This window comes from Lepidothrix coronata, unplaced genomic scaffold (assembly GCF_001604755.1).
Source record: "Lepidothrix coronata isolate B3197 unplaced genomic scaffold, Lepidothrix_coronata-1.0 Scaffold136, whole genome shotgun sequence".
Lineage (NCBI taxonomy): Eukaryota > Metazoa > Chordata > Aves > Passeriformes > Pipridae > Lepidothrix > Lepidothrix coronata.
Window position 1 is genome coordinate 1800339 of NW_016690316.1, and position 19988 is coordinate 1820326.

At 36.3% G+C, this 19988-nt stretch overlaps 1 protein-coding gene across 5 annotated transcripts in view; it reads left to right on the plus strand.

Annotated features, from left to right (window-relative positions):
- The window catches only part of DPYD (dihydropyrimidine dehydrogenase), a 336847-nt gene that overhangs the window by 189844 nt on the left and 127015 nt on the right, over positions 1-19988 (plus strand). For 4 of the 5 annotated variants that reach the window (XR_001876800.1, XM_017827217.1, XM_017827219.1 and 1 more), the window contains one exon: positions 16782-16946. Coding sequence is in view for 4 of the 5 variants with exons in the window: in XM_017827217.1 (XP_017682706.1) it covers positions 16782-16946 (165 nt within the window). In the remaining variant the exon portion in view is untranslated. Of the gene's footprint in view, positions 1-16781; positions 16947-17783; positions 19178-19988 lie in introns of those variants that run through there. The other variant, XM_017827220.1, reaches the window with a different exon arrangement.

Sequence of the window (19988 nt, forward strand, 5' to 3'; positions counted from 1 at the left end):
CATCTGCCCGGGGGGCTGGGAATCAAACCCGGGTCGCAGCGGTGACAGTCCTGCACCCTAACCACTAGACCACCAGGGGCCGGTAATGCAGATCTTAAACACATAAATAAACAAAATCTTATTTTCCTATATTTTGAATCTATTTAAACTCAGATGAATTTCTTTGTTTACATTTATGAAATTTTTTGTTTGATATCCAGAGTCATTTTGTGCCTTTAAGGAGAACAGAGAATTGGAGTCCGTGTCCAAAGTTTTGGAGTATGCATTAAGTGTCACATTTTTTAAATGGTTATACTTTTGTCATTTCTTATTCTGGGCTAAAAATCTCCATTTATCTTGGGTTAAAAATGAACAAATCTATCATCCAGCAAATTCATAAAAGTATTATAATTTCTTTTTCTGGAAAAAGAAAATTTAACCTGGAAATACAAACTTAATCATCACTTTACAGTAATACTGTATGTATCCAAATACATAGTTTTCTTTACTTGAGCAGCTTTACTTCCCTAATACAATTTATATTTTCTCTTCCATTTGAACACTATTGTTGGAGAGGACTCTAAAAATATATGAAAGAGAAAGTAAGAATATATTTGAGAGTAAAGTGTTAAAATGATAAACGAAGGACCATCAATCTTAAAACTTCTTTCTTATGCCACTCGTCAGTACTAAAAGTGACACTTTGCTACTGTAACAAAAATTGTTCACAGTGTGTGTCGTGAGTCACACACCTGTAGATACATAAGCTCTGTCTTGTGATGTTTATTTCTTTGCTTTTGGGGTGGGTTTTTTTATATTTCTTGCATTCTTCCTTAAACACAATTTAAAACATTGGTGCCACAGAGTGCAAGGATTTAATGATGTTTAAATTACCAAAAGTAACAGTTTCTACAGAAAGAGAGTGACAGATTTCAAACTCTGCTAAGAATATGTCTGACAGTTGAATTCATGCAGAGGAGAGATTTGCTTCTGTGTCCAACATCCTCATGTCTAGCTTGATTCAATTATGTTCAAGGGTTCACATTCCTACTAGGTCTCTTCCTTATGTGTCTTCCTTGTCTTTTAAGAAGTCTCTGTCAGCCAGCCATTTCTCTGCCTAAATGAGCTTGTGTCATGGGCAGTGGACCATCCATACTTGTTTGGTTTTTGCAAGATGTGCAGGACTGCTTCCTGTTTCTAATGTAGATGTCGGAACATAACATCACCTATATTCCTGCTTTTCTACCTATAAATCAAGAGTTCACAGTGTGCTAGCTGGTATTCAAACCCACAACATTAGTGCCTGTTTCAAAATAATATGACTTAATAGCATAATTGAGGATGTAGTATTTGCATTCAGCATGCATGTTTACAGTGAAGTGTCTTGATACAGCTAAGCTCTCATGGATAGAAACATCAAGTGCAGCAAAGAAAAACATTCTCTTTTCCAAGCAGTGGAAATGAGAGTTGTTTATTTTAAGAGATCTTATATAAACGTTAACTGGGGGAGGGAAAGTAAACCAGCATTTCTAGCCAATCCATGCCTGCACACATGTATCTCTTCTGGCTGGAGCTTTCCCCTTTGGTGCCGTTAGCATTTTCATTTCAAAAAATGACAGTCTGCAGTGGAAGCAGTAAAAATGTTCAACCTGTGGTTTAAATTATTGATTTTTTTGAATATTGAAGCTGTATTTCAAATGGGTTTTGTTCGAGTTACTTCTGGGTAGAGGGTTCCAGAGGTAATTTGATATCTAAAAGCCTGTGTATTTCAAAGCCATTTCAGCCTTCTGAGTTCCTTCAGCTGATCAGCTGATTGGATAAAATACCTTATTGTCTTCTGAATTGCAGGCAATAGATAAACTGCAGCTCAAGGTTAGCACGTAGACTAGCATACAATGCTCTTGGTGATTTATTATGTGTATTCGGTGTCCAATCAACTGACAAAAAATACCTCATTTATTTTTAATGCAGTAACTTATCTTCACTTAAAAAAGAAAAATTCTTTTGAGATGCTAGTGTTCACAATCTAGATGGGGGGGAGCTCTGTTTCCTGTATCACTGGGAAATATTTATGCATAATTAAAATCAGGAGAATTCATGGTATAGAATTCAGTATGTGTAAATAAAAAGTAGGTGCATCTATTTTCACAAATAGATTGTGTTCCATTACTGCAGAACAAAATGACTGCAATGAAAGAGAAGTCACTTTTAAAGAACTGCAGTAGAAGCAGCACTCATTTTTATACATGAGTTCTTTCAAAAAGAGCTGGGTTGTTGATGGGTGTACATGTATAATGTTTAGGAAGTTAGCCATTCTCAGCATCCTTCTATTCACAGGAAAAAAAAAAGTAAAAATGGTATTATTTTAATAAGGCTCAGATCTGGCAATGGAGCCATATTGGAATGCATATTGGAGTTGATGGGAACTGTGAACAGGAAATTAATTGCAGGAATGGGCCCAGTTAAGAAGTGTTATTATCACTGATGACACTAAATATCATAGACTAATGGGATGAGTCAGATTTTAAACAGACAGTTTTTTTCCCGTAAGGAGGCTGTGGGTTAAAGAGTAGCAAAAGAAATGAATGTTTAATTGAAGTATGGATAATGCAAATTAAAAATTATGCAACTTATTTTGCAAATATGCATATATATATTGCATATATGTTTGCATAAAATTCAAATATATGAAGATAAGTCATGAAAAGCTGTGTGGCATAAAGAGCTTATGTAATGCCCAATTGGTTTCCCTCCTACAATAACTCTAGTTTCTGTGATTGTAGTTTAAGAACTTGTCAAAATATTTGTCAATACTCTGGGGATACTGCACTTTAGTGTTTTGCATTCTAGTTTACAAAATACTGGTTAAATACCATGAGTATTAAAGATCTTGCTGTACTAGTGTGTGCACAAAATAGTTTTATCCTTGCTGTTCTTAGATGTACGGCAAAGAAGTCTGTCCTGTTCTGTACTGGCTGCACAAAGCAGTATTAACTAGGGAAGGTTGTCTGAAATAAGCAGAGATATAAAAATCCAGATCCCTACTGCCTCCAAAACCAGAAATATGCAATCCATACCTGCCTATATACTTAATTGTTTTGTACATTACGTGAGAATTGACTATGCTGTATAGATTAATCTCCATACATGGGGATACAACTCTGGACTGAGAAGGGAATATCAGTAATTCATGGGTGTGTGGAGTAACACTGGATCTCGGTGCTGTGGAACTCTCCTTGGCTCTGATGCAAACTTGGCTTCATTGCCCTTGGAGTGAGACTGCTCATGTGATCTGGCAAGTGGCAGTAATGGGTATATCCTGTTCCTTCATGGCATTTTGAAGTGAGCTGTGCTTTAAACTCCACAGTTCTCCACAGATAGGGAAAAGGATGGGAAGACAATCCCTATATCCTATTTATCACTAGTATAATTATCCCTCATCAAGGATTTCTGGTGGGGCTAAAAAACATATTTCTCCTTATACAACTTTGTGCCTGACTTTTTAGGTTTAGCATCAGAAGGCTTTTGAATCCTTGCTGCAGTTTTAAATCAATATTCTATTGGAACAAAGAGCCTGCAGGTCAAGCTGCCCTCTCTAGGACAGAGGACAGATTTACTCTTAGTATTCCAGTTTTGAGCATGCATAAGCCTTTTGTAGTGGGTCTCAGCTGGCTCTGCCATTAATGGTGCCAGAGATCCAGCCACAGCTGTCGTATACTTTCTTACACCCCTGTGGCAGTAAGAGTGGGAACATTTACCACAGATTCCCAAATGAAACCCTAACTCAATTATAGTGTCTAACAACCACCTTCCTATTGATTTCAAGGGGAATGGACTTCATGTCTACCTTATCTGTGTGTGCCTGCTAGATCCTCTGATGAGCATATTTACTTAACTGACAGACCTGAGCAATGACTCCAGAGAGGGCTGGGGTTTGGGACCTGTTATACATTTAATGAAAAAGGACATGGTCAGCTTAGAATAACGTTTTTCCTCAATGGTAAACAGGAGAATTGTCTTGTTAGGAATTTCCATGTATCATGATTACTTTCAGTTCTTAAAAGAATATTGTAATGAGCTTTGCTCTTTTTGCTTTATTAAATTTGTGCTTTATGTCCCACAGGGTTGATTTTTAAAAGCCAATAGAATGTGTCATTTTTCACGGGCATTTAAAAAAGTTAATAGCCAATGATTAACTTACTGCTTTGAAAACTTCCGGTGATTGCAGAGGAAAACTGGACTTGAGGTGGGGCCTCTGTGTCTGCCACAAGCAGATGGGAATCAGAGCTCGTCCTTTGGCATAAAAATTCTATGTGCACTTCAGCTTTTCTCTGCGTGGATTTCTGTCTGTTAGAGAAGGTATGACATCTGCAAACACTGAATGTTTATTTATTAAGAGCTCAGTCTGGAAAAGCAGAATCAGCCCAGCAGGCTGGAAATCTCTGCTGTGAAGCTCTCAGGAGGAAAAAGCCATCCCTCTCTAGATTATGGAGCCTATGTTTGGCACCTCTTGTGATGACTGATGGAAGATCACACAGTGCTCTCAGAGGTGCTCAGATCTGTAATGGCAGATCTGGACTGTGGGGTCTGCCCTTCCTGAGCTCAGTCTACCCAGGGTTTGTATTTTCAAACGCACTCCCTGGGATGTAAACATGATGCCTCAAGTTCAGTGTGAGCTTTTCTGCCATAGCAGTACTGCATCCTTATCAATCAAAATATGCCAGGAGAGTTTGTTCCGTGATTCAGGGGGTCAGAAAAAATGCATTAGTCACTACAAAAATGGTAATTAATTCAAGATGATAGTTCAATTTGCAGTACAAGATTTGAGATTTCTTGAAAGTTGATTTGTAGGAAAGTAATTTCAAAACAATTTTGTCAATTATTTGATTTTTTAAATTTAATTTAAATCTATTCTGAAAAGTAGTTCAACTACTTTTATGTCTATGAACATAAAATCTAACAGTTTGCATGCAATACTCTAATGTGTGTCCTCATTCTGGTAGCCAATACAAAGAGGATAATTCTAGATTTTTTTCATGGATTTTAAAGTAGACGATACCTCTAGCAAAAATCAAAGTCTATTTTAAAGATCCTGTCTAAAATGTAATAGTGAATTAAAATTGGTTTTGAATCTTTTACAAGATGTTCACATGCTGAGTTAAAATTCATAGGGGTTCATATTTTCAGGGTTTGTTTTTCCCTATGATTATGTTATCCGGATCTCTGTATAATCAGGCTCTGTGAATGGTAAGTGGTTCAGTCTTGCAATCCCTGCTCTTCCAAAAGACCCTTTGACTTCTATAGGACTTCTAGATCAAAAAAGATAAAAGGAAGTATGTTCAAACAAAGTTAATGTTTAAGAGCTCAGGTTATCAAAGTAGAAGTGTTATGGCTAGATTATCATTGGAATGTAAAACAAAATATACCCTTAGATGCTTCCACCTTCCCTGTACCCCTTTATCTATGACTTGAAATTGTTTAGTGCTACCTGGAGAATTGATATTTTGAAAGTTATAATACTAGCTGTTTAAATAGCTTCCCAAATAGATTTGATATTGTTTCCTTGCATTTCTCACTCCTAAATATACACAAATGTTAATCAATGCTTATAGCATTTAAGTATTCTTAATCCTAATGGAAAAAGAAAATACGCAAGTAGATACAAGATGTACCTCTATATTTGCAGTTCATCCCCAGCAGAAAATTTTAATACATGCTTCAAGGAAGTAATGTGATTCTCATCCTAATTACTTAATCCAGTAATAAAAATATTTTGGATTATACATAAATTTAAATACAACTTTGGTGATCTGTAACTCCCTAATGTTGATTCTTTGTGCAAGAGTTTTAAAAGCTCTTTAAATTGGATCGTAGTTAAAAGATTTTATTCTTGATTATTGAAGAAATCATATTTTTTCCACTTGAAAGGAGGCATCTAGTCTCCCCTCCTCCTAGGAGAATATAATAGTCTTGGTTTACTTACAGAAATCTGAAGAAAAATATTTTAGTGATGGTTCACAATTGACTAATGGAGTTTTACAAAACAGCCTCTAGGAACAGCTAGAAATACATTGATTATATGGCTTCCCTATGAGAAAACAGTAATTAAAATTATACCACAGATTCTATCAGGACATGTTAATATTTAATTAGGCAATAAGTGAGCTTGGTACAGATGTCCAGAGTTGTTGACAGGAGCTTTGTTAATCCATGTAGTATTGTCTCTTAAATAAATAGTTACCTCTTTGCTTTTTTCAAGTGTGAAGTTACATGCTTAATTAGCAGCCATTAGTATTGCTGTGTTAGAGTTTTTGTTTGTTTAATTTCCATGTTTATACATTGAGCGCAAAATCCTAGATGTTGTGGGCTTTAAAGATCCCATTTTCTCATTGTTTGCTCTTTCTGTCAGGGATTTTGTTAGAATTATGAGACCACCTGCAATTCTCTCACATTTTTCTTCTAAAGGAGCTCATTCTGTGGTATTGTGTGTCTTGACTTTTAGTCATCCTGTTAGGAACCTCCTGCTACTGATGGTGCCCTATTGCCTTATTATAGTATTTTCTTTAGCAATTAGAAAACAGTATTAAAGAAAATAACATTGAGTTCTCTCAATGATGATGTTTGAAAAAAACTATGTTAATTTGGTCTTTTCTTTAAGTACAAAAAGAGAATTTGTATTCTCCTAAGTAAGCGTGACTGCTTTAGTGACTCTTTCAAATTTGCTGCTGCAAACATGTCATGTAATTCTTCCGTCTCTTTCCAGGGTCTTAACTGGTTTTGATTTTTTACAAGGTTTTACTTCTGTTGGTTCTTGCCTGATTTTCTTAGACTCATGCTTTGAAAAGTGCCTTTTCATTAATATTTCGTGGGACCATTCAATAATGGTCATCTAGAAAGAAATCTTAAGAATTGCTGCTCCTTTATGTGGTCAGTTAAGTACATTTCACAAGTTTTGATTACTGATTTGGTGATGATATTCCTTGACAGCTGAAAATGGACTAATATTTTTAGATGTCAGTAAAATAATTAATCTCTTAAGGCAGGCTAGGTTGTTGTAATCTAAATCCACTATAGTACCAAGGGTCAGCATTATGGAATGGAGTAGTATATTTCAATTATTATGCATTAATTTTCCACCTTTGTGAAGGTACACAAGGTCCTTAGAAGCCATGGCAAAGAAATTTCAGTTTAGGATACAAATCAAAAGCTGCACTCCATGCAGATATTTTATTTACCCATGTACTGCTATTTTATTCCATTCTGTTCTCCTCAAATCATTAGCATTGCAACATTTGCAACATGGTTTTCTGTTCTTGTGACCTCTTACTGAAAATTAATTAATGTTTTGAGACACTGAACATTTTTCTCGTCAATCGCCTAAAGCAACCATTCATTGATTAGGTAGTTTACTATATCAAAACACTGAGATCTAAGAATTGTAGAATCATTTAGGTTGGAAAAGACCCTTAAGATTATCAAGTCCAACCAATAACCCTGAAATGCAAAAACAGATCCAAAAGTGAATGTCTGCATAGAGATGCAATTTTCTCTCAAGAACTGTAAGTCTATTTCTCCTTCTTTGATGAGTATAGTTTCTGACCACAATGCGGTTTGACAGCAGAAATTTAATCGTGTCCTACTGCTTACACCTTTATCAGAAAACTGATAAAATGTGTGAACATTAGCAAGAAATTTTTCAAATGCCCTTCAGGTGTTTTTTTTTTTTCTTTCTCTTCTCTCCATTCCTCACTTCGCTGGCTCTTGCAGAGAAACTGATACAAAGCTGATGAGAGTTTGGATTTGTTTTGAAAGCACCTTTTGTTCAAAGACTAATTTTAACCTTGTGATAAAGATTGCTTTTTGTATTCTGTTCAATGCAGTATCTAGTGATTGTTTGTCAAGGCAAAGTGCTGTAGGACATAATACATTTTAAAAATTATCTTTTGTAATTACAGTAAAAATGTTCTTATGTTCTAATGTCCAGAAAACAAACAAATATGTCAAAAAACAAAAAAAAAAAAGTTAAATTTAATGTTTTAATTTTAAATCAGTATGACCTTGCATTATAAAAAGTGGGGGGTTTTAAACTGCTCAAGCGAATGTAATTGTAAACAAAGATCAGAACTTAATTTTCTTGTGAAATATATAAATCAACTAGAAAATATTTGTAGATTTGACATAAACATTATAGTTACCATTCTAATTTCTAATTATTTTGTACTTTTACTCATAATTTGTATTGTATTTGAATCTCCTAATTTATTTTAGGGAGCTTTAGTTTATGGTATTAGGACTTCTAGACAAACCATCATGTATGACAAAGATTGAGGGACAGCTGTTGTTTTGAGCAAGGGCAGCAAACCATTTCTATTTGGCTTGCAGCAGGATGGGATTGTTCTGCAATTATTCTAAGGTAAAGAGAATAATTTTTTTTTTTAATACACTGACCCAGTAAGATTATCTAAAGAGCTGGAATTTTACTGTCTTCATCACAAGTCGTCAGTACTGATGGCCTACTGTCTGAGAATTGCATTAGTAAGAAAGGTGGTGTGCTGAGCAAGCAGCAATGATAAAAGCTTGGGTAGAAATTAAGTTTGACATCTGTAAATTTTGAAGTCTCTCATGCATTCTCATGGTTAAATCTTAAAGCATTAATGAGACAGTATAGGAAAAACATCAGATGTATAGTAACTAAACCTCTAACTTGTTGTTTCTTTTTCACACAATATGAGTGGTTTGGCAGTTTTTCTCCAAAGTCCTGACGTATTGCTCTTTCCCTTATGGGCTGCATCTTCTGTGCTAACTTAGTGATTTGGAAAGCCATCGTACTTGCTGAAGCTGTAGTGTTAAATTAGCTTAATAAACACAAATGGGACAGTTTAGTGTTGTAAAAGCATTTTTGAGGAAATGGTCTGGTTTTTAAAAAAATAATTTGCATAACTCAGGTTAGTGAGTCAAGAGGTAGAGTAGAATATTAACAAAGATTTACAAGCACTGTTTGTACTCCAGACTTCTTGAATACAAGATAAGTAAAGATTTGAGTACTTTCATCTTTGCAAACATAGGACAAACAGACATCAAAAGACAGATAAGAATATTTTTAAGGTATCTTTTTCCCCTTTATAATATACTAGATCTTGTATGTAAAAGCTGAAGAAGCACAATTTGCAAGTTACAATAAGGTTCCTTTTCAAGATCTGTTCTGTACTAGTGGAAAGATCAGAACACTTACACTTTAAATCACCAATGCAAACAATGCTGGAAGGCTGAGGAAATATTATATTTTTCAATTCAGTTCTTATTTTAGTGAAGGAACTTAAAAATAATTATTTTACATCATTTTATGCTATCTGACTTCAAGAGAAGGAAAGCAATGAAGAGGAAAGGGAGGGCAAGGTGTAGACTTCGTTCTCAAAAGCAATGAAAGAAAGGAGGTGTCTTTATGGTACTACATTTCGTATCTGGTGGTGGAGAGATTAGAGCAGTTTCTGCATGGTGGGATGTTCTGAGATAAGTTTTTCTGTCAAGGTGGTTTTAATTTTAAAAAAATGCCTCTGTATGCACTGAGGGGAAGAGGAGAGAGTGAGGAATGGATTTTGATGAGGTTTTATACTTATATGGGAAGAATAAAGTCTGACCTATTCCCTCACTAAAATAAAATATGAAATGCAAGTGTTACAAATTCAACAGGCAGCATTGTGTGCAACATAGTGGTTTGTGCACTGGAAGGTGCCAGTGGCTACATCAAACCTCCTTGGGCAGAAATCACAAGCAAATTTATTTGCCTTGCTCCATGAGCCGGAGTCTTGTTAAGACTTGGTATGTGTTGTAAAAATCCTACTCTAGCAGATAAGGTCTTCATGGTTGTACCTGTTAGAATGGTTTTGTCTTTGTAGAGGTCCTTGCTCTGGATGTATCTTCCAGTTCAACTGGAAAAAATTCTGAGCTTGGAGAAATTCAGGAGAGCAATTCAGTGCTTTGGGCCTCATAAAAGAAACACTACAGATATGTAGCATGTCTCAGTTCTGATGGAGGAGGTGAGGAGGAACAAGTCAGAAGGGATGTATAGGAACAGTGCTGTGTGCAGTGGTATTGTTGCTTCAGGTTTCACTTGCCTTTTGTGGATGGTTAAAACTCCAGAAGGGGTGATACTAGACACAGTCTGGCTAGACAGCTGAGTCACAGAAGAGGCAAATCATCACAAGACCTTGAGTGAGAGTTGGCAGGGAATTACAAGGACATAAGTCTGTGATGCCATTCTATGAGGGTGTGCAAACAGCAGTGAGCCAGATTTCCAGAATGTTTTAACTACAGTGATATTAGGCAGAAAAAGGCAATGTCTCCTTCTCCATTTTTTTACATAGGTGAAATTGAAATAAAGTTCTGCTATAATTAGTGAAGACTTCAGGGAAAACTGAATCTTGAGTGTTGGGGTGTTGATTAAAGCATTTAGAAAATAAGCTCTAAAAACATTTCACAAATAGTAGATTTTGAAATCCATACAGCCTTTTCAATATATTTTTGAAAATTCGTGAAGAAAAGCACATCATATTTTGCTTAAATAACTGTGTTTTTCAGTTACAGTACTTTGTTACTCAATTAAAGAAGATGGTGTATTGAATATAGTAAAGCAGAACCTTACATCTGGTTTGGTTTTTTACATTGCAGTTTACTGTCTACTAACTTTAAATATGCTGTTTTGACATACTAGACTAAAATTACCTTTATAAGGTATTTATTTACATGTGTCCTCCACAAAGAAGCCAGTGTGGCTGCTTTGATGTTCACATGGACATTTAGTGAGCAGCAACCCCAGGAATGTGCAGACACATAGTCCACTTGGCAAGTATAATGGCCTCCCTCCCTAGAAGAAAGAAAGGTCAAATAAATTAACTTTGTTAGAAATAGTAATCTGCTCATTGTGTTTAATCTTTTTTTCTCATATTAATGAAAAGAAACTGACAATGGTCACTAATTCCTATCTGCTTTCATAAGTTAAAGAGGAGAAAAGCTTAATTTGAAGTATGAAGTGACTTTCATTGACTTTGGGGACCAACGGTGCTAGACAAGTTCTCTGTGTTTCTTGGAAGCCTCTCAGAGTGAAGAAAACTCATGTTAACACTTGCTATAGCATGATTAAATGTATTTTTAAAATCCAAAAATCTCATTTGAAACCTTAATTGTGCTGCAGATATTTATGACTCCAGTCATATATCATGTTTAGTGGGGGTGGTCATACCTTGGAAGTGGGTAACATCAGTATTACATCTTGAGGTCACCCTTGGGATGGAGGTGTGCATTAGTGTTACATCTATGGTCGCTGGTTCAACAGCAAGACATCATCTTTTTTCTCCCGTGGCTGACAGGTGCTATGTGGTTTATCAGCTACAAGGTATCACCAAGTTCCCCCTCTTGTGAGGATTTCAACAGATCCTGGCTGCAGTGTCTCCACTCCACTCCACTCCACCCTTCATTTAGTCCCCATTAGCATGTGTGGGAAGTTGCTCCATCCAGGGAGCAGCAATTGCATTTTCCCTCTATAATTTTCCATATTGTTACAGCTGTTTCTGTAACTTTCCACTCTGCTCCATCATCCATTTCATCCCCCTCTTAGCATGTATGCTGACTGAAATTTTTGTAACTTTCTAGTTTCCTTTAATTTTACCCCCAGTCTTTTCCCCACAGCAACCTTGTTATTTCAAGTGTTCATTAACATATTGTTAGCTGTAATATTTTTTAAAAAATGGACAGAAAAATAATGTTTTGAGCTCTGCAAATCAATAGAAACACATCAGAGCTTTGATATGAATAATCATACACATTTATCTTTTTTCCTTTTATTATATTTGCCTAATATAACTGCATCAATGGAGTAGGCATGAGGTGGTATACCTCTTAGGAGACTGCTTTTCTACAACTGACCTCTTTACACATTTTACTCCAAATTTTGTGGTGTTTTTTTTTAGTTTCTAGGAGATATGATTATGAAATAATAAGCAAACTCTGTTAATGAAGAGCTGTCTTCTTGGTTCCCCTAAAACAGTAATTCTGAGAGAGAGGTGAATGGCTTGATTAATTTCTACATGTCATTAACTTCCATGCCCTTAGATGACAGACAACTGTAATATTCACAATGTGAATTATTTCTCTGCTGATTAGTTTAGGAGAAACACACAATGATTGTACTTGTCACATGATCTAACACTGTGCCCAACAACCCTTCAGATCCCCTAAGGATCAAAATGTCCCTGCTGCCCAAACATGCTTTCATCACTCATTTTAGGCAGGACGGTTGTGTTTTTACAACACAAAAATCTGTAGCAATTATTAGCTGCAAATGTGGACAGTGCAAAGCAAAACAAATTTCAGAATGACTAGTAAGGTATGGACTGATGTATTGATATATACCTTTATTTAAATTTAGCTGACTAAAAACTGCTGAGAGTCTGGGCTTTATCTTTAAAATGTTTTCTCAAATCTCCCAGCCCATTAGACTTAAGTAGTTTAGAATTCAATGATCTGATTGCAGAGTTCAGAGATTATTAGAGCAAATGGGGCCTGATCAATGCCTTGGGTCGTCTTTTCAGTGTGTTAATTAATTAATCAACAGGAACAGAAATATATGTGTAATGCAAATTAACTCAGTCTCAAGTTACTAGAATATCAGAATTGGTTGTACATGGAAGAGGGGAATCCAAAAGCAGCACAATATTGGTGCTTTTATCTATGTAACACCACTTTTCTTGATGATGTCCTGAGATTGTTTCTGGTGTGCTCTCCTGAAAAAATGAATAAGCTTTTGAGGCAAGGCAAGAAATTCAGCAACTGAAACATTCATGATTCACACTCTTGATTCCATTTGTTGTCACTGTTTCTCTTTATTTACATTAACTTCCCCGTTCCAGGTTGTTTTGCTTTAACCTAGTACTGAATACATTTCCCCTGATCCCCAAGTCTACATTAATTTGCAATATTTCCCCACAAAACAAAGAAATTTGATATGGTCTTTTCTGTTATCTTTGCCAATGATTTTTTTAGGTTTTTTTTTTTTCCATAGCTTTGTCTTTTTGTGTTGAAAGATATAAGCTTTGTTCTCTCCTACTTGCTCTTTATTAAAAGTCTTCTATCCTTGGTCTTCTTCAGAGTACATGAAAGTTTTGTGCTACTTTTCCCAAGGACTGTTCATTGTCTCCATTGCCTGGGGAGGTTATGTACTTGATTTGTTTTGGAGAGTGGAGACATTCTTCTATTCCTGTATGTGGACCTCTACTTTCAACTGCATGCAGGGACCAGACCAACTCATTGCTCAGGTCATCTCTTTGTAACAGTCAGCTTTGCCTAGAATCAGTAAAGTTTTTAGGTTCAAACCTTGAAGTACTTCCTGTCAGGTTTCTCACTCCAGTTCTCTTATGGCTTTTTATGCAAACAGTAATTTTTATTAACAATAAAAAGGTTGTGTGCATAGTTGGGATAAAAGTTCTGGGGTTTCAGAAAAGAAAAGACAGTGCCAGCAATAGGCCTACAGTTCCTACAAACAGGGAAAGTTAAATTAAAGTTCAATTAAAGCACCAGAAGGTGGTCTGTCACAAACCCATGGACTGGAGCACTTGGGGTATTTCAGCTGCTCTGCCCTTACCTGCTGGTTTTGGAGACAACAGTAGCAATAGGCCAGCCACCAGAATTTCCTGTCTTAGTGAAACAACCTGTGGTATTCTGTAAAACTCACTCCTAAGACCAAGGGCCATGAAGTTTGCTAAGCCTGCCAGTAGATCCTTTGCTTAACTCTCTCCCTGTTCAGCTTTCATAGCTGTGGCAGGAGACAGAAGACAAAGATGTTGGTAAGGCAAGTAGGTATTTCACACTCATCTCAAAGAGACAATTTTCTGTTCTGTCACTTGTGTGATTTTATTCTTGTATGTACATAGACAGATTCCTTGAATCATCACATAAGTTATAAATTCCATTTTGTTTCCATGAACTGTGAGTCTCCCTGTGTCTGGGGCTGTCATGTGCTAACGAGACAGGAGGAATGCCAGCGTGTCAGTCATTACAGACTCTCTCCATCTAGTTTACTCTTAACTAGGAATGGCAATTGAGGACCAGGATCTTAAATAAGGACAGGCGTATCCCTCCTGGGATGAACTAACACAAAGCAGCCAGGTGGTAATGTTTGGATTTGAAAGCCAGGAAGGATTTTAGGAAGCAGAAACAGCTTGGTCAGGAAAGATAAAGTGATGCATGGACACACCAGAGGGTTCTTGTGACACAGCGGCAGTAGGGAGGCAGTGGAAGCCGCCATTTGAGGAAGCAGGTGGTGGGGAATGGGAGATGAAGGTCTCACAGCAACAACGGGGATCTCACAAAATCTCAAGGAAAATTCAACAGTGAGGAAATGCAGGCAGAGAGATGAACGTCTGTTTACTATTTCATATGTCTCTGTGTATCTCCTGTGGTCATTAAAGTGAAAAATAGCTGGTTTTGAGGTAGTTTGCAAAGTCTGTGCATTTCCTGATTCAGCTTTGTGGGATTCTGGAGAGATAAATTGTCGCTCAGATGTTGACTATGACTGAGCTCTGGGAAAGAGGGAATCAAAGCCACAGGGATTCAGCAGCAGTCACAGAGTCTAAGCAAAGGTCTCTGTTCCTTTGGAGACCAAAAGCAGATAGAAAAATTTCAGTGTTTTTGCATGGAAGTAGACCGGGGCTTTGTGAGTGGCCCACAAGAGGTATAATCTAGGCTATAATATCTCAGTCTTTGAATTCTTACCTGTAGTAAAATGAAAGTCACTGGAAGAACACCAAGACTTGCACATAGTAAGATATCAAACAGTACCATCAGTGGCTGCAAGCATTATCTGGCAAACACATGTCCACAAGCAAGCCACAAAATGAAAGTCAGACCCATGTGCATTATCATCATTCACACTAAACCCAAAAGTAATAGTTCCCACCAACTGACAGGCTGTTAGCTCAGGCTTAGTGCCATACTACTGTAGCTACATTGCTTCTGACTGCTTTGGTGCATGGGAAAAGGCAGCTTGTGGTTGCTTGCAGGATGGTCAAAGTAATCACATCAGCACATGTTTAACATGCACCCTGTGTTGGAAGGACTCAGGTGAGATTGCCAGCATTTCAGTTATTGACTTTGTGTGTTTTCTCATACTGGGGTGATGGCCAGTGTGCATGAATAGCTTTCTACAATGAAGTCAAACTACAAGCTCCTCAGAGACAATTTAAAAGGAGTGAAATGGTCAAGAGGATAATGTGGAGCAAACTGATGTAAATGGTTCTGCATATGCTGCAATTTTTGAGATTTGTTTTGGAAGTGAAGGGAATGTACTTTGGTGTATAGTTTTGGTTTGCATAAATTCAGAAAAAGTTCTGAATTTCTTTTTTTCTGAAAATATAACTTAACCGTTGAGAGGGACGTAAAACTTTTGTGATGAAAGGAAAATATTATAATAGGAAAACTGAGGATTAATGTGATGTCCATGTTTCAGACTTATTAGGTCTGCAAATAGGTGAACTCGGGAGATTACTTTGTATGATTTTTACATATTTAAATGGACATATAGTTATCTATATAAAATATTAGTGCATATTTACTGTATAATAATTAATTCAACTTTATAAGCAAATTAAGATTACCTCAAATTTACATACAATGTGAAGAAAAGTCCTTTTATCCTCTGTAACTGCAGCATTTGGCAGATTCAGGAATAAATAATCTTTTGTGGCAAGGGTATGCCTTATCAAACATATGCAGATCAGTGCTAATTAATGCTAATTAAGGTTTCCTGTCTATCTAGCTGGAAAAACGTCCAAATGTTATGAAATCCAGTTAGTATGCCTATTACCCTAATTGTTTTATATGGGATGGTTCTTAATTAAAATATGTAAATTGACCTTAATTGCTATATACTAATGGAGGTTCATGTTATCTCACTAAAAATGACAAGATGGTGAGGAGGAGTACTTAAACAAATAAGTCTGATACATTTGTAAATAAATGACCTTTACTCAAAATTATTTTTAATTGGAAATTGGCAAAAGGAACATTTTGCCATCCATGTTTCTCTTTAGTTTTAAATAATGTCAGAATTTACAGTTCTTTGTTAATATATATCTAGTGACATCGCAGCTTAATTAGGACTGCTAAACAAGTCAACATTTTGTGTGTTTACTGTATGTTTCAAAATTGTTTGCTGACCTCACAATGACCTTCAGAAATGTCATGCTTTACAATATTAATCTTCTTCTTCACTATTTTTTGTTTTATTTTTTGATTTTGATCTCTTTTAATGGTACGGTTTTATTTGTGAAGTTTGATGTACTTTTGCTGGTGCCTGGCCTGTGCCTTTGCAACAGAGAGGCTGGTGAGCAGCGCCTCACTGTGAGTGTAGGACATGGACTTTGATCATCTTTTGGGAGGATAGTTCACATGTATGCTGTTACATGACTGAGGCCTACACAAGTTTCTACACAAAGTCTTACATCCCCTCTGCCCAACACAGAAGCATAATTTGAATGATAGTTTGTATGGCAGTTTGTAGGTGCCTCATATTGGCATTTTCTTGGTAGTTATCATACCACTTCACACACACAGGAAACATTTTTTTCCTCTGATGTAAAGAATTTAATTAGAGAATCTCCTGTTTTAGAGAACTGCCCTACAGTTGTAGCTTTTACTCATAATAATAGTAGATTTTTAAAACACTTGGTGCATTTAAGTTTATATTATATACATTGTTGATATATGCCTCTCTTTGAAAAATTTGTCTGAAAGTATTTGCTGTTTTGCAGGATATTGTGACCAATGTTTCTCCAAGAATTGTCCGTGGAACTACTTCAGGTCCTATGTATGGCCCAGGCCAAGGCTCTTTTCTAAACATTGAACTGATCAGCGAGAAAACAGCAGCATATTGGTGTAAAAGCATTGCTGAATTGAAGGCTGACTTTCCAAACCATGTAAGTGCCACTTAATCATAAAGATGCAACATACTTATTTAGAATATCCCGTTTATAAACCTGTGAAAACTCAGATATTTAGTATTTATTAAATACAATGCAAATTGATTTATTGACATGCGAGTAAGTTGCTAAAAACCAGAATAACCCATCCAAATATATTTATGACAGAAAATTCTGTGAAATGACTGTTATACAGAGAACAGTCATGATGTTTTACTTAGGATGATGTTTTACTTAGGCTGATGTTTACATTCAGAGAGATAATATCAAGGAAAAGAGTTGATCCCCGTGTGGATGCTTGTCAATTCTGTTGTGAATAATTTTGTATTTGAGATTATATTTAAAGATGTAACTTATAATAATAATTGTTTCTGTGAATTAAATTTAATCATAAAAGGAATATGGTTTTTTTCATTCTTAATCCAAATGTGAAAGATACTTATTTTTATAAGCAATTGACTGCTTTAGGTGAAAAAAAAATACTTAAAGTTAACTTCACTACAAGTTTTGTTAGAGCTTGTTTGGCTCTGGGGAATATCTGTCGGAAAGGTAATAGTCAAAGTTGGGAGCAATGACTCCAGCTAGCTGGCATAAGGGTTTTTAGGTACTGTTCTAGTGGATAAGAACCATGAAGTGGAAAGTAAAATTCTCCTCAATCATTATCTCAAATGGATAAAGTTAGAAATCCTATAGCCTGCATATCTTCTCTCTTGAAGTTGTTACCTCCATGGTTCAGCTATGAGCAAAGTAAGTGAATGTTCCTGAATATATTATGACATGAAGATAATATGGTTTTTTTTTTTCTTATTCCTTGTGTTTCAATGTATACATCAGCAAGTATAAAAGAATTTAAAGACAAACTATTGACAGTAAAAGTTAAGTGCTGCATGTTTAATACTCTGCTGTGGATGGACTGTGTGTTTCTTTGCTGAGATTCTTGTCACTTTATTTACTGTTCTTTTTTTTTACTTATTTACTATTTCATCATAGTGAAAGTATGAACCAAAAAATAATATCCTGATTTTGATTTTAACATCCTTTGTCAAAATCCTGGATATTGCATGCAGGCAGACTGTTGACCATTTCTGCTGTGGGAATGCTATTCCAGTGCAGTCTTCACCGAAAATCCCTCACAGCACTTTGTACTCAAGATCAAACCATTCTCTTCTGTGAGGAAAAGCACTAGCAACATTTCAAAAGTAAGATTTGAATTTTCTGAGACCTTGTGTCGTGTGTGGGATGAAGTCCCACTCTTCCACAATGCCTGTGGTCAGCATCTTCTGATCATCCCTCATTATATGTGAGTTATTACTTTGAGAATGTGAATTCAGATCCTGCATGTTGGCTGTGGCCGCTACTGTGGCATCTTTGAGGTTGGTAATGCCTGTGTGGGCATGGGGGACGCAGTCCAGCAGTAGACCTTGGCATTGCTTACAGGGGTTTTTAAAACATGCCTGTGAACTCTTAAGATCTGTCACAATTATAACAGTAAATTTGTTGCTAACTGAAAACAAAATTTTTTTCACTAAGTAGAAGTGTCTTGGTGCTTATTTTGAGATATTCTGTATAATTAAACCTTGCAGAATTTTCTTTCTCCAGTGTCTGTTCACTCCTTCAGAAAGGCTTTTTAAACTTTGTGAGTTTTATTAAAACCAAAACCAATTTCTGAGAACTGTTTGGGTGAACTTAATTAACAAGCAAAGGATGACATATTCTGTTCAAATGAAGGCCAAGCAGATGAGAATACAAGTGATTACAGTAAAAAAATTACTATGGCAAATTTTAAAAGCAAATTGAAACTTACACATAATTGCTTTTTCTGTGTAATACAAGTAATTTAAGGTAAGTTTTATCTTACAGATGAAAGGAATATGAGCAAAATAGCTACTTCACTAGAAGATGATCACACAACAGCATCCTATCTTGTGCCATTGGGAAGAAGCAAACCAGAAAGGGCAGCCAAATTCCCCCAATAGAGGCTAGGATGTAAACTAAATTTTGCAATAGGTTGTGCAAAAGAGGACCACCAGTCACAGCTCAGTGGTGATGTCACTTAACTGTGACATGTTGCCTCTATAAATCAGAAACTAGCATCTCCCTTGTGCTGTCTTCACCCCTGTAGTCAGTGACCTCATTCTTTGGCTCTTCTGGTTCCTGATTCTTGCTTGTGGCTTTCAGTTGTCTCTGACTGGCAGTCTTTCCCACTCTTCTCTTATGTCATTCCCTACCAGGCTAACAGAAGTCCATCACGAACAAGCAAATGTCTGAGAAATTTGTACTACAAGAAAGAACTGAGATCTAGGAAGAAGATGGCAAATTGAATTTTTTTCAACATTGCTATGTTAGTATACTGAAGTCTTAAAAGTAACTTTTTGGCCTCCAAGCTCAACACAAATGAGTTTGGTCTCCTCCATGACTCTGGGGAATGTACACAGGATACCAGATTGTCAGCTGTGACACTGAATCTGTGATTGAGATATCAGTGTCACAATGTGTTGAATTGAGAAACCTCTTCTGCTAGAAACATTAAGTACTCTTGGACCCCAAAACTAAGCTGAAAACTCTTGTCTTAATGTTTGTTCTGCTGCTTGCAGAATGTTGCTGACAGTCTCTCTGACAGTTACTCAGCAGAGAGCAGCTTTTCAAGGCTGAAACTGTTAAAGATATATTTTTATTCAACATTTTGTTCAGAATGTCCCAGGAACACCTGTCGGGAATAGCCATGCTAGAGAGTGTGTGGGAACAGATCGCTGGATCCCAGGCTGGTAACCAACTTCTTTGTAGCATTGTGGGGGTTTTGTTGGTGGTTGTTTTTGGGGGATTTTTTTTAATCTCGTGGAATGGTGTAAATAGTGTTTTATATTATGCATTTTTTTTCTACCATAGAAGTATGAAATAAGGATGACACTTTTGTTTGCTTTGGGTGCTCGTAGGTTCTTGGTTTGAAAGTTTTTTTTCTAATTTAGGTAAAAAAACCAGATTTGGTTTAATTCCACTCTGTGAGGACAGGAAAAATAAGGTGTTACTGAGGGAAAAAAA